Raw genomic sequence first — 13,560 nt, 5'->3', positions numbered from 1 at the left:
TTGCAGATGCCTTTCCTGCCTTTGCCCAGTTGTTGCTTGCTCACAGGGTTCCTGTTTCCCATCCTCTCTTGGGATGGCCTCCCGTGCTGCTGGGCAGCCCTCGCTGTAGCTACAGCCAAGCTAAAGCAGAGTGGAATTTTGTTAGACCCTGAAACATGCCTCACTCTATCCGGCTGCTGGCTTCAATGTGCCCTTCGATCCTAAATAAATCTGATTTAGAACCACAAATGCTCCGTGTCATCTCCTTTCGCAGGCTGCTCCCCGCATCCTGGCACAGCCCAGTCCCCCCACATCCCCCCTGGGGCGCAGTGCCAGCAGTGGAGCAGGCAGGTTTGGGGCCATGCAGCCCTCCAGTGCAGCAGCTCAGTGCCTGGGTCAGAGCCATGTCCTTGCATGGCTGTCAGCGTGGAGCTCTAGAGGTGAAGGAGATGTGTTTTATTTTCACCTGCTCAGTGCTGATAGGAACGGTTGTTGGGTTGTTTTAAAAGCGTCAGCAAGTTTATTGATAAGTTTTAAACGTGTTAATAAGAATACTCAAATAGAAAGGGGAATGTGTTCATCATTTAATCTCACACACCGACATCATGCAGCTGAGGAAAGGTGGGAGAGCCACTCCAGCGTCCTGAGCGGATTTGCCTCCAGCAGCAATGGTTGTATTTGTTACATATTTACAGATTTTCTGGACTCATAACAAGCGTTCAGAACTTGGAAAGGAGATTCCAAGGAGATTCACCACACCGACGGCAGAGGAACGGAGCACAGAGATCACAGCATGGTGAGGCCACCAGGTCCCCTCCAGTGGCACAGCTGTGACTCCTCAAGGCCCATCCTTCCTCTTAAGGGTGAATCCAGGCCAGTGAAGCAGCTCAGTCTGCTGGTTCCTGGGAGCTGAGTGAGGGCAGTGGTGACCTGAAGGTGCCGGGGGTGGATCCCTGGCAGGCACCCTCCAGCTGCGTCACGTGCAGGGTCTGGGGCTGCCCTGCCCCACATGGGAGCAACTATCGAGAGGGCAGGAGCACAGGCTGCAATGCCAACTCCCTGCGTGGAGAAAGCAGCCCTCTGCCTCCTCCTCCTCCTTCTCCTTCTCCTCCTCCTCGCCCTCCTCCTCCTCAGCTCCCAGCCTCCCCAGCTGGGCATTGCACAGCGCAGCACATGGCTTTCGGAGAGCACTGACAACTTGCAGCACCCCAGTGCTGGTGTGCGTTGGTGGAAGCTACTGGAAGGAGAGGACTGCTCACATCCCCACGCTCCATTTGCCTCCTCTGCCTCCCGCAGCAGCACTCTCTTGGTGCCAGGAGCCCATGATGGAGCTGCTCCTGCTGGTGCTGCCCTCGCTGCTCTGCGCTGCCACAGGTACGTGGGTGAGGCCACTGCTGGAAGTGGGGAGGGCCGTGGACCGTCTGCTGGGGGGCAGGAGAGGGGGTTTTCATGGGCAGCTGTGTCCCAGTGTTTGGGTGCAGAGCCCAGCACAAACACGGCGATGCCTGCAAAGTGCCGTGCTGCACGGAAGGAGAATGCTGGGCTCAAGGAGTGTTTTCTGTGCCGCCGCTGATGCTGCTCTCTTCGCTGCGCTCCTGCCAGACTCCCCCGTACCGCAACCCCATGGACACGTAACCCCAGAAACAACCGCAGGTTGTGCCTCTGCCTCTTAGTTGGGAGAAAGCGAGCATGGAGCAGAGCAGGGGAGGTGCAGGGCAGTGCTAATGCTGCGGTCGGACAGGGGACGGAGCAGTGGACAAAACCATACGAAAACCAGGTGCTTTTGTGGGGAGCTGGGAAGGGGTACGCCAAGCATCCAGGCGTTCTGTGGTATTTCTGTCGAGGCTGATTTGTTGTGCTTTGCTTTTGTCGATGGCAACGCAAACCATTCCTTCCCCAACGGCCCGTGGGAGGGGAGGGTCGGCCTCTGTCTGATGTGCAGTTAATTATAGGGGCAGCCCTGACAGCCGCGCTGGGGGCACAGCTCAGCCAGCAGCAGCGCTGGGTCTCAGCGCCGGTGGGATGCTGGGATGCTCAGCATGGGATGGCCGCATCCTGGGCAGCACCAGCAGTGATGTGCTGGCAGCAGCCCTGGGCTTTCCTTGAGGATAGAGGTGATGTAGATGTAAGTCAAGCTGCTTTGCTGCGTGGGTTAGCTCCTAGAGTTTTTACCTTCTGGAAATGAATGTATTGAAGTGACTTGGGAAACTGCTCTGAGTTCAGGGAAGGCAGAGCAGGGCTTTGGTTTGGTTTTGAAATGAGTGGGCTCCCAGCAGAAAGCTCTCAACCCGTCCCTCTGGCACTTACATGCAGTCCCACAGAGCTGCATAAGACCCTGGGATGACGCTGCATGATGAGGAAGAATGTGGTGTGTATGGACTGGGGCTGAGAAATTGGCCTCAGCTGGGCTGCCCCCCCCAGCAGCACTCTTTGGCTTTGTGCTCTATTTTGATCGCAGCCGTTTTATGGGGCTGCGTGGGCTGCGTTTACAGGCCTGTGTGGCCCTGCAGGGATGCAGCAAATGCCAAGATTGGCCCCGGCTAAATTTGGCTGCTTCCTCTCAAGGCTGCCTTTTCCCAGAGCCAGGCAGGGGGTACAAGAGCAGTGCCCGCTTTTCTTTGTCCATTTGTTTCACTTTTTGCCCATCTCTCCCCATTTGCCTGATTTCTCCCTCATACTGTAACCAGTTCCTCCAGCCCCAGGTTGGTTAGTGCAGAGCAGATCCCGGGGCCAGGGAGCATCAGTTCCACTGCGACCTCCGCTTCCTTCAGAAGCAGCATCTGCCTCTGTTTATGTGTGTCAATATATATGTGGATAAACTCTTCTCTCGCGGTATTTACATAGCTCCATATGCAAACACTCTGCTGTGGGGACCGTGAGGTCCTTCTGCCATGTCTCTGCAGTGTGGGGCTCCTTGGGTCCTGTTTTGAGACAGGTCAGCACAGGAGCAGCTCCTGCACCTCACCATGGCCAGTATGGGACAGTGAGGCTGCAACCAGCCGTGGGATGCTGCTCTCCCCCTCTCTTGCTTAGGGCTGGTGGCGAAGGCAGAGTGCTTGCTGACAAGCGTGTGTGCACAAGTGAGACAAACTGCTTTTAATTATAGCATGCCCCATTAGCCATTAATAGGCTGACAGCTGAAGGAAATGTTGAGCGACAGGCTGGGCCCTGAAAGCAGCCCTGCTCCCTCCTGATTCCTGCCTGCTGCCACTTCCCGGTTCCTGATCAAAGCAGGTGTGGAAACGTTTAGCTGGATCTGAGGCATGCCTCTGCCAGGGATAATTGCAGGATGCTAATGAACAGAGCCCTGGAGCTGAGTACCTCAATGGCTCTGACAGAAGGGGCTCTGCAGAAAGGGAGCCTGAAGCAGCCATGCGCTGTGGTGGGACAGAGGGCTGGGTGTGTGGGCTGGGGTAAGGCACAGGGAGAATGTCTGTCCATGGAGGAATGTCTGCCTGTGGGAGAGTGTCTGCTCTGGGCATCAGGGAGACCCACAGGGAGCAGAGCCCTTTGCTGAGGGTTGGCAGATGGCACATGGACAGGTGGGAACACAGCAGGATTCAGCCCCCAGAGTACTGAGCATCCCCTCTTCCCTCTGCAGAGCCTCTTCCCACTCCCTCCAGTGATGGGTACGTGTGTCCCCTGGGGCAGTTTCCCTGTGGCAATCTCTCGGTCTGCCTGCCCCAGGCCCTGCACTGTAACGGGGTGGACGACTGCAACAACGGCGCTGATGAGGAGAACTGTGGTAATTAGCAAGACCCTAGGAAGGTGGGGTGTCCCTGGGCTGGAAATGCCAAGAACTGGGATGATGAGAGCATTTAGGGCAGAGCTGCAGCCTTCCCTGTGAGCGATAGCAATGGCAGGAATCACGGACCATGGCGCCCTGGTTCTGGCGCTGTAATGCATGCCCACTTAGCAGCTCCCCTGTTTGGGACTTTCCTGCTGCAGTCCTCAGGGTTGTGTGGACTGTTTGCAGAGACAGAGGAATGGGAGGTTCTGTGCCAGCTGTTGGGGCACACGGCTGCAGCAGATGTAAGGAAACAAAGTGATTCCCTTCTTTGCACAATATGCTGTGCCACTGGGGGGCTCTTAGCTCAGGGTTGCTGGAAAGCAGAATGTAAAAGAGCCAGAGACTGGGCAAACATGCTGCTGGGAGCTGTGGGTGCAGCGCCTGGCACAGGACAGGCTTGGTGGGATGGGAGAAAGAGTGGAAGGAAAAGTTTATTGGGGTTGCATTTGGATGCACATAACATGGCCGGATGGAGCTTGCTCTGCTTCACACAGCCATGGGGCTGGAGACAGCCTGTTGCCTTCTTCCTTCCCCACACCCTGCCCGGGGCTGTGGGGTTCTGCACCCACCATGCAGAGTTGCTGGGCACTGTGGATGCAGCCGTGCCTGACAGCACTCCTGCCCGCAGTGGACACCACGGGCTGGCTGGGGGTGCTGGGCGACATGCTGGCTGGGAACATCTGGACAGAGGACGAGGCGGACACGTGCTGTAAGCCACCTTCAGGACTGCCTTCCCATCCCCTCCCCACCACATGGGCCCCCATTGCCCCCTCAGCACATCCCCTCTGGTCCCGCAGTGCTGGAGATGTTCCCGGAGCAGTGCCGATGCTGGGGAAGGGCCGTGGACTGCACTGCACAGAACCTCAGCGCTGTGCCCAGGCTGTCCCCCAATGTGACACAGCTGTGAGTACCACAGGGCTCCCCCCATCCCAGCACTGCCAGGCCGGGGGCTGCCAGCACCACTGATCCCCCCGTGCCTCTCACATACATGACATGAGAGCAGGGAAGGGGGGGGGAAGCATGAAAATTCTCACCTGGAGAGCAATTAGCAGGATTGTGTTAATGAACAGCAGCTGCCTTGCAGCACATTCCTATTTCAGGGAAAGGGAGAGTCAGGGCTCTCTTGTCCTCCTGTTTTTTCTCTCTGGCTCTGAATTTGATTTTTAAATTATTTTTATTATTAGGTCTCTTTTTTGTGTTTTTTTGTTTGTTTTTTCTTCTCCTCTCACTTTCCTGATAGGGACCTAAAGAGAAATAAAATCCACACTCTGCTGGACAACCAGTTTGCTGGGTGCTGGAGCCTGAGGAAGCTGTGAGTACTGCGTGTTCTGTCCCATGGGGTTGCACAGGGGAATGGAGTGGCTCTGCTCCTCATCTCTATCATTTGCTCCTCCTGCTCCAGGGCTGCAGGTCCCCAGCAGACATGGGGCACGTCCTTATTTCCTGGGGACCTGCAAGCCCTCAGAATCCCTTAGAAAGCAACTCTCTCTCAATCTGCTTTCTGTTTTGTTGTTGTTGTTGTGCTTTTGTGGTTTTTTGTTGTTTTTTTTTTAATAGATTCTTGCAGAACAACAAGATCCGTGTCATCTCACCCAAGGCATTTGCTGGACTTTCTCAGCTTAGGATGTTGTAAGTAAGAAAGGCTGCGTGAATGAGGCCTGGGGGAGAGGGGCCATGGGATGCAGCTCCTCACGCACAGCACAGCTGCTCCTGTGAGAATTGCACCGAGCTGCTGTCGGCTGGAGTGGAGTGGGGGGAGAGAGAAGGGCAGAGCAGAGGCACCTCCAGCTCCCCCAGCTCCAGCTGTGCTCTCCTCAGCCCAATTCCCTCTGAGCCGGCCCTGCGCTGGCACTGACCAGGGAGTGTCCCAGGCATTGGCAGTGGGGGCTGTGAGCAGCCCCACCAAGGCAGGAGGAAAATGCTTCTTCTGCTCTGTCCACAGGTTCCTCAGTCACAACAGGATCTCCCAGCTGCTGCCCCGCACGTTTGAGGACCTGAACCGTCTTGAGTGGCTGTGAGCTCCCTGCTGCTCCCTGCTTCCTAGTGTGCATCGTGACCGTATTTCCTTGGGGGTGGCAGCCCCAAGCCCTGGGAGGGATATGGGGTGGAGCAGAGATGCTGGGCTCGTGGCTCTGTGGTGGGAGCCAAGCGCTTCTCTCCTGCAGGGAAGAAGCTGCTCCTGCTGGGCTGCAGAGGGCAGTGGGTGTGCACAGTGCTGGGCACGGTGCAGAGCACTCTCAGGACCGCAGCTCTGTGTGAGACCTTCCCAACGTGCAGTCAGTTTGCAGGTCCAACCCCCCCTCCAAAAGTGCTTAAACAAAAAGGACAGCCTGTACCATTCGGTCCTGTTTGCTCTCTAAGGCTGCATTTGGTCAGAGCTGGGGTGCAGAGGCTGCTCTGCACGGTGCCCCCTTTCCCCCCCCCCCCCCCCCCCCCCCCACATGCAGGGCTGCTCCCAGCTTCCCTCCCGATGTGCCACAGGACCGGCTCAGCTGTCCCTTAAATCAAAGAGGGGAAACAACAACGAGCAGCTCATGCAGGGTGGTCTGTGGAGCACACAAACCAGAGGACTTCAGAGAAGTCAGGCACAGCCCCGAATTCCCTGAATGGTGTTTAATTTATCATTGTTTCACAGCAGAAGAGAGGAAAAATCCAGCAGAGCCTGACTGTGAGGGAATCCAGGCTCTGCAGCTGGATCTAACGCTTCAGCTTGGCCAGCAGCTGTGGGGAGGGGATGGGACGGGGCAGCCCCCAGCCCGGGGATGGGGCCGTGGGACAGGCTCCCAGCGCTCTGCGTGCTGCCAGAGTCCCTTCCCTGCTTTCACCTCTCCTTCCTCTCACCCCCAGGATACTGGACAACAACAGGATTGCCCGGATCACCCCTGCTACATTCTCAGGGCTGAGGTCGCTGTACTTCCTGTGAGTCCTGGGGAGCCACTGTGGGTCACCTCGGTGCCTCCTGCACTGCTTGGCCATGCCCCAGCTCTGGGCTTTCTGGGCTCGGCCAAGGATGCTGTGCCCCCACTCTTTCCCCAGGGATGCCCTCCCACTGCACTGCCAGCAGCTGTTGGGGGCAGGGTGGTGCTGGAGGTGGGACCCCAGCCTTGGCCAGCCATTGTCTCTTGTGCTGCATGTTTGTACAGAAGGCAGGCTCAAGCCAAGCATTGCTTATGAGGCCCATTTCCAAGTGGAAGAAAAGGATAACTCTCGTTGCGACTGCCATAAAAGTAATCTTGCAGTCACTTAAACATGATTGCAATGCCTCCTCCACCTCCACAGTCCGCTGTGCAGATCAGAAACTCTGGCAGCAGCCTGGAGTCAGTGTTAGGGGAGAAGTTCTGGCTGTCAGAATGGAAAAAAAAATCACAGAATCACAGCAATGTGTGTGTGAGCACACATGCACATATGTATGCTCACGTATATCTGGCTGCTTTAAGCTGTAATCCCTGAGCACATAGCTGCAAGGGAAGAGCCTCAGCTATTGCTGCTGCTGTGGGCTTGCACATCTCTACTGGAGATGTCTGGGCTGGAATTAGTTGTAAAAGGCCCAAAATGGGGTGTGGGTGCCTGGTGCTGAGGGGGCTGTGGCCAGGGCTGGGAGCCACCGGGGCTCTGGGGGTCTGATGCTGGGTGACTGGGACAGCGAGCACTGCAGAGGTGGGGATGGTTGGGGCTGTGGGGCTGGGGAAGGGCTCTGGGCAGGAGGTGCTGTGCCCCCAGAGCTCTGTGATGCCTGGTTGGCACCCCGTGTCCCAGCTCTGTTCCCAAAGCTGTGTGTTCCCACGTTGCGGGCAGTGGAGCAGCTCAGTGACGCAGCATGTTTATCATTCTGCCTTTTTTTAACAAATCAAACAAACTAATAAACTGCGGTCACAAGAAGTGCACTAAGAAACACTGCACGCAGGCATGTGCAAAGGGGTTGAAAAAATGTCAGAGGGATTCTGGGCTATAAATCTGCATTTACTGCCTTCACCCTCGGGTTGCTCACTGCTGGCTCCGTGCACCTTTCTCCCTGGGCTGCACCCATTCACTCGCTGGCTGTGACCCCTGCCCATTACATCCCAGGGAAGGTGAACAAAACTCTGCACTGCAGTTAAGCTGCATGCACCAGGTGTTTGCCTGCATGAACTGCTTCGTGCTTGGACACGGGAACAGGGTTGCAAGGATCCATCAGTCAGGGAGGTGCTGCCATCCCTGAGCTCATCTGCGTGCCACTGTGAGGAGCGCTGTGGTCAGGCCAGGCACCAACAGAAAGCCTTCATGGTGTGCCATGTGGCCCAGTGTTAGCAGCAGGCTGCATCCTGTGTGCGTGGGCTGCACTGCAACCCTATTTTTCCCCGCTGCCTCCCCCCCAGGTACATGCTGAACAACTCCCTGGCCAAGATACCCGATGGTTCCCTCTGCGTGGAGACACCAAAGCTGAGCTGGCTGTGAGTACCTGACTGGGGCAGCTGGGATCTGGGTACTGCTCCTAGGGGCACTGGGATGGGGCTGGGGAAGCAGCAATGTGATTGCATTCCCTGCAGGGAGCTGGAAGGGAACAGGATCCAGGCGGTGCGTGGGGCTGTATTCCAGCAGTGCCGTGAGCTCACTGTGCTGTGAGTACTTTAGGGGTCCCCCTTCCCACTGTGGGTGCATGGAGGTGGGTGATGAGCAGTGCTCAGCAGGGACCCCGCTCTGCTCCGGGCTGTGTCCCAGGTGAATGGTTCCACTCTGTTTTTGTAAGCAGCATTGGTACTGCAGTCAGCTTTGCAGACTTGGCCAGCATTGCTCTCCAGAGCCTTTTGTATGGCTGGATACCCAGCAGGGCAGGGAGCTGCAGGCAGGGGCTGCTGTGATTCACGGGGTCAGAGGCAGGGCACTGCATGGAAAAAGTTGCTTGTGGTGCACAAGCAGCAGGGCCTGCAGCCAGCTCTGAGCCTCCTGCTGGCATCCGGAGCCCCTAAAAATATCCCCGAAGAGCACATAAAGCTCATATGCTGGCTCCGTATGTCAGAGAGTGACAAGCTCTGTTTAGTCCCCTCCTGCCCAGGGCTGAGCAGTGCTCCAGGCTCCCATGCAGGTGCCACCCTGGAGCCAATGAAAGCAAAGAATTCACCTTTGCCCCAGCCCACCCCCTCCTCCTGGGCAGAGCTTTGAACAGTGCTCTCTGCTCCCTTTGGCTCCCTCATGCTGCCCACTTTCTGGTTCTGCTGTCACCATTCTCAGAAGAGGGGAAGAGCCACTGTCTCATGGTCAGAAGGAGATGCGGGTGTGATGAAAGTCCCCTGTGCGTTTTGTTCAGTCCTTGGGGACAGGCCTGGGTTCTCCCTGACCTCCTCTCCCACATCCATGATGGAGGTGATAGCAATGGGACAAGGGAAAATGATTTTAAACTTGAGGAGGGAAGGTTTAGAGTAGATGTGAGAAGAAAGTTCTTCACAGAGACAGTGTGGTGAGGTGCTAGAACAGGCTGCCCAGAGAAGCTATGGATGCCCCATTCCTGGAGGTGTTCAGAACAGGTAGGACAGAGCCCTGGGCAGCCTGGTCTAGTACCAGATCAGGAGGTTGGTGGCCTTGCCTGTGGCCTGGGCATCGAAACTTGATGACCCTCGGGTGCCCCTGCAGCATCTCGAGTGCTCACAGCCAGCCCTGTGCTGGGGTATGCTCACAGAATGCACGTGGACAATGCTGCATCTGTGCTCTTCCTTCCTTCTGGCCTAGGATCCTGCGTAGAAACAGACTCCGGTGGATCCAGAGTGGGGCGTTCTCTGGGCTGAGCAGGCTGGTGGAGCTGTGAGTGCATTGCTGCTGTGCCCCTGAGCCCTGGGCTGAGGCCCTCACTCATGTGGGTTCCCCCCTGCCTCCCTAAGCACCGCTCTGCTCCACGTAGTGACCTGTCCTGCAATGGGTTGGATGAGCTCCCACCATCTCTGTTCCACAGCCTGGCTGCCCTGCAGCAGCTGTGAGTATGGCGCTCTGCTCGCCTGCATCAGGGCTGTGTGCTGCCCTGGGGTGGGGAGCTCTGAGGAAGAGCTGGGAACACGGCTCCTTGCCCTTGTTTCCAGCTCCTGCAAACGCATCCAGGGGGAGGAACAGCGGCACCTTGTTTCCTTCTAGGAACATCTCCTACAATCCTCTGAAAGAGATTTGCCCCAGCCAGTTTGAGAGCCTGCCCCAGCTGCTGTCCCTGTGAGTCCCACAGCACCCCAGCCCTGCAGTGCCGCAGTGGGCCCACACCCAGCAGCAGCACCCAGCCCTGCCTTCATCCTGCAGGAGCCTGGAGGGGCTGGAGATCCCCAACATCCACAATGTGACCTTCCGTGGGCTGTCCAACCTCTCCCACATGTGAGTGCGGAGGGAAGGGGCGCCCCAAGCCAAGAAACCTCCTCCTGGAGCAGAGGGGATGGCATGCAGGGCTGTGTGCCCCAGAGTGCATGCTGTGCAAGGGTGCTGTACAGCCCTGGGCACAGGTGGGGTGGGAAGGGTGGGCCCTGCTGACTGAGGTGGGTACAGGAAGCCAGGGTTAAGCAACCCCATTCGAGCTCCTCTGCTTGTGCATGAGCTAATGGCCTGAGAGCAGCAGAGATGTGCAGGCAGGGTGGGCATGGTGACAGTGCAGCCGAGGAGCCAGCTGTGAGTGCTTTGCCAGGAGGAAAAAAAAAAAAAAAAAATCATTAATTTTCTGCAGATGCACGTTTTAGAGTACCTGTAATGAAAGTCAACTGTACATCTTCCTTTCTGTAATTGGTCTGTTTGGACTGCAAATATGGTACATTTTCTACCTGACTTACTAATAAGCAATCATTTCTCTCCTTTTATCTATAATTAAGCAGAAATGAGCCTTGCATGTCAGTTTTGTAGTAATTTTCTAATGTGGAGTTTTGCTAAGCTTACATGGAATTGCTTTTCTAAGGCTTGAAAAGATTAATCTCAAATAACATGCAGGGGAAAAAATTTGAATCCCTGCTAATGGAAGCTGAGAGACTCAAAAAAGGGATTAATTTTTTAAATGTTTGTGAGAATCACAGGCTGAAGGAAAGCACTCTGTATTTATTAGCCAGCAGTGCAGAACAGGCACAGGTTTAAGTGTGTGGCACTTGATCCAGGAAAGCACAGGGCTGCCTCCGGGCTGTTTTGTAAAGGATTCAGGCTGCTTTTGTGTCCAAAGCAAATTGCGGTGGCTGTGCAAACCACAAGCCCTCTCGTGCTCTGCAAATCCCTCTTTAGGAGAGGGTTACCAGGTACTCCTGTCTTCCAGCGGAGGCTCTAAGGCAGTTGGCTGCAGTGTGAGGGTCCGACCGGCTCTTCACCTAGATGGGGAGTAGTATCCCAGCAGGGCAGGCAGGGCTGGGAGGAGGATGGCTGTGCAATGGCCGAGGCAGCAGCCAGGATCCCCCCCCTGCAGCTACTTCAAGAAGTTCCAGTACTGCAGCTCCGCGCCCCACGTGCGCAGCTGCAAACCCAACACTGACGGCATCTCCTCCTTCGAGCACCTGCTGGCCAACATCATCCTGCGCGTCTTCGTCTGGGTCATCGCCTGCGTCACCTGCCTGGGCAACCTCTGCGTCATCTGCATGCGGTCCTGCGTGGTCACAGAGAGCAGCGCGCACACCATGGCCATCAAATCCCTGTGCTGTGAGCCGGGGGCGGCCAGGGGCTGCGGGGGCACTGATGCCATGGGTGCTGCTGAGCGCGGTGCCTCCTCCTCATGGTGCTTTGTCTCCCCCCAGGTGCGGACGGCCTGATGGGCATCTATCTTTTTGTCATTGGTGCCTTTGACCTGAAGTACGCGGGAGAATACAACCGGCACGCGCAGGGCTGGATGGCCAGCGTGCCGTGCCAGCTGGTGGGCAGCCTGGCCATGCTGTCCTCTGAGGTGTCTGTGCTGCTGCTCACCTACATGACCCTAGAGAAGTACTTCTCCATCGTGTTCCCCTTCAGCTACCGCAGAGCCAGCAGGAAGCAGACAGCCTCAGTGCTGGCTGCCATCTGGTTGCTGGGCCTCTCGCTCAGCGTCGTGCCGCTGTGCTGCAAGGAGTCCTTTGGCAACTACTATGGGAGGAACGGGGTGTGCTTCCCGCTGCAGTCTGAGCTGGGTGAGCGGCCCAGTGCCAGGGGCTTCTCCACCACCATCTACCTGGGTGAGGCCCTGGGTAGGGATGGGGATGGGGAGAGCGGGGTGCGGGGTCAGGGCAAGCTGAAGCTACAGTGGTGTCTCCTCTCTTCCCACTGCTGGAAGTGGGCTGCTCTGCTCCTAGTCTATCAGGCACGCTCAGAGCGAAGTTTCTCCCCATCTCCAGGCTTGAACCTTGCAGCTTTCATCACCATTGTCTTTGCCTACACTGGCATGTTCTACTCGATCCGCATCACCACCTGCAGAACAGCGGAGAGCAGCGTCTGCCCCCGGGAAGTGGCCATCGCCAAGCGCTTCTTCTTCATCGTCTTCACTGATGCTCTCTGCTGGATCCCCATCTTTCTGCTCAAGCTGCTCTCCCTGCTGCAGGTGGAAATTCCAGGTGAGGTCTTGGAGTCTGCTGCTACCCATTCCCGGCTATGGGCCTCTTGGGGTGGGTGCTGTTGAGTCTGGGTGCCCCCCCCACCCACATGTGGGCTGTGAGGGGAAGAGGGGGGGAGCACCCCTCATCCCTGGCTGGGCCCTGGCAGAGGGCAGCAGCCATGAACCCCCACCCTGTGTGGGGTGCTCCCCCCTGGGGGAGGCTGGCTGCCTGATGGCATTTCCTGGTTGGAGCAGGCACCGTCACATCCTGGGTGGTCATCTTCATCCTGCCCATCAACAGCGCACTCAACCCCATCCTCTACACCATCACCACGGCTCCCTTCCAGGAGAAGGTGAAGGGCTGTCTGCACGCCCGGCGCCCAGAGCTGAGCTCCCGGCAGAGCTTCATGCTGGTGGTGCTATAGGCAGGCAACCCCTGACCCCGCCTGCCACCACCAGCACACCGAGCATTCGCTGCACGGCTCAGCCCTGCGGGCATCTTCACAGCTGCTCTCAGGTTTGGCTGCATTCTGTGACCCAGAGATGCAACCCCGATGTCTCCACAGCACTGCATCACAGCACTGCATCACCGCGCTGCTCAGCTCTGCAACGGGGCATCAGCTCACAGCACCCACTCACCACCAGGGTTCCTGCATCAGCCAGCAGCTATCGTTAGTACTTTATTAATTACACGGATAGGAAGAGCAGCCCCAATCCAAGTCAAACAGTCTGTTGCATTGCGTATGATACAAAACGAGAAATAGCCCCTTAAATACAAAATACACATCTTTTAAGTGAGCATCACCTGGTGCTGAGCTCTACCGTCCGCAGTTATATATTAATATTCCAACTGTACAAGTATTTATATAGGAAAAAAAGAAACATTTTTTAAAAAATCAGGAGAAAAATCACTCCCTCAAGAAGTTATGTATTTTATATATATATAAATATATATATATATAAAAACAGAATGCAGACTGGGTCATTTTTATTTTCTTTTTAACCAAAAGAGAGACAGACATGATTTGTTATGGCAAAACTGGCACTGGGAATTGCTCCCGCCTGTGGGTCGTGTTGCCTTCCAGTTGGAACGACGTCAAGTAACTTGGGTCCCTGCCTAAAGGAGAAACCAGGTCAGTTCTGGGCATTGCAGGAAGAAGGAAGGGCTGGGAAGGGGAAGCCAAGCTCCTTGCAGGGGGTGCTGGGGCAGCTCTGCACTCCTGTGGGGCACAACCTCTGCTGCCTGCAGTTGCCCAGAGACGTGAATCCACCGTGCCTGTTTACTGCAGTGCCTGGCTCTAGCAGTTGGGTT

The 13,560-nt window shown here is 56.4% G+C and overlaps 1 protein-coding gene across 4 annotated transcripts; it reads left to right on the top strand.

Annotated features, from left to right (window-relative positions):
- Window positions 1–1,008: 1,008 nt before the first annotated feature.
- On the top strand, window positions 1,009–13,557 carry LOC125699682 (relaxin receptor 1-like). Of its 4 annotated transcripts, none has more exons than XM_048959492.1 (18): window positions 1,009–1,353; window positions 3,581–3,721; window positions 4,398–4,478; window positions 4,567–4,672; window positions 5,010–5,081; window positions 5,327–5,398; window positions 5,712–5,783; window positions 6,617–6,688; window positions 8,125–8,199; window positions 8,296–8,367; window positions 9,473–9,544; window positions 9,642–9,713; window positions 9,869–9,940; window positions 10,025–10,096; window positions 11,157–11,386; window positions 11,482–11,892; window positions 12,052–12,267; window positions 12,504–13,557. In XM_048959492.1, the coding sequence occupies exons 1-18, from the start codon at window positions 1,302–1,304 to the stop codon at window positions 12,671–12,673; spliced, it is 2,130 nt and encodes a 709-aa protein (XP_048815449.1). In that variant the 5' UTR covers window positions 1,009–1,301; the 3' UTR covers window positions 12,674–13,557. The 4 variants fall into 4 exon arrangements, with proteins under 4 accessions (XP_048815449.1, XP_048815450.1, XP_048815448.1 ...); XM_048959493.1 differs by having other exon boundaries at window positions 3,581–3,724; window positions 11,482–11,847; XM_048959491.1 differs by having other exon boundaries at window positions 3,581–3,724.
- The last annotated feature ends 3 nt before the right edge of the window (window positions 13,558–13,560 follow it).

This window comes from Lagopus muta, chromosome 13 (assembly GCF_023343835.1).
Source record: "Lagopus muta isolate bLagMut1 chromosome 13, bLagMut1 primary, whole genome shotgun sequence".
NCBI classification, from domain to species: Eukaryota; Metazoa; Chordata; class Aves; order Galliformes; family Phasianidae; genus Lagopus; species Lagopus muta.
This window is presented reverse-complemented; position numbering and strand designations above follow the sequence as displayed.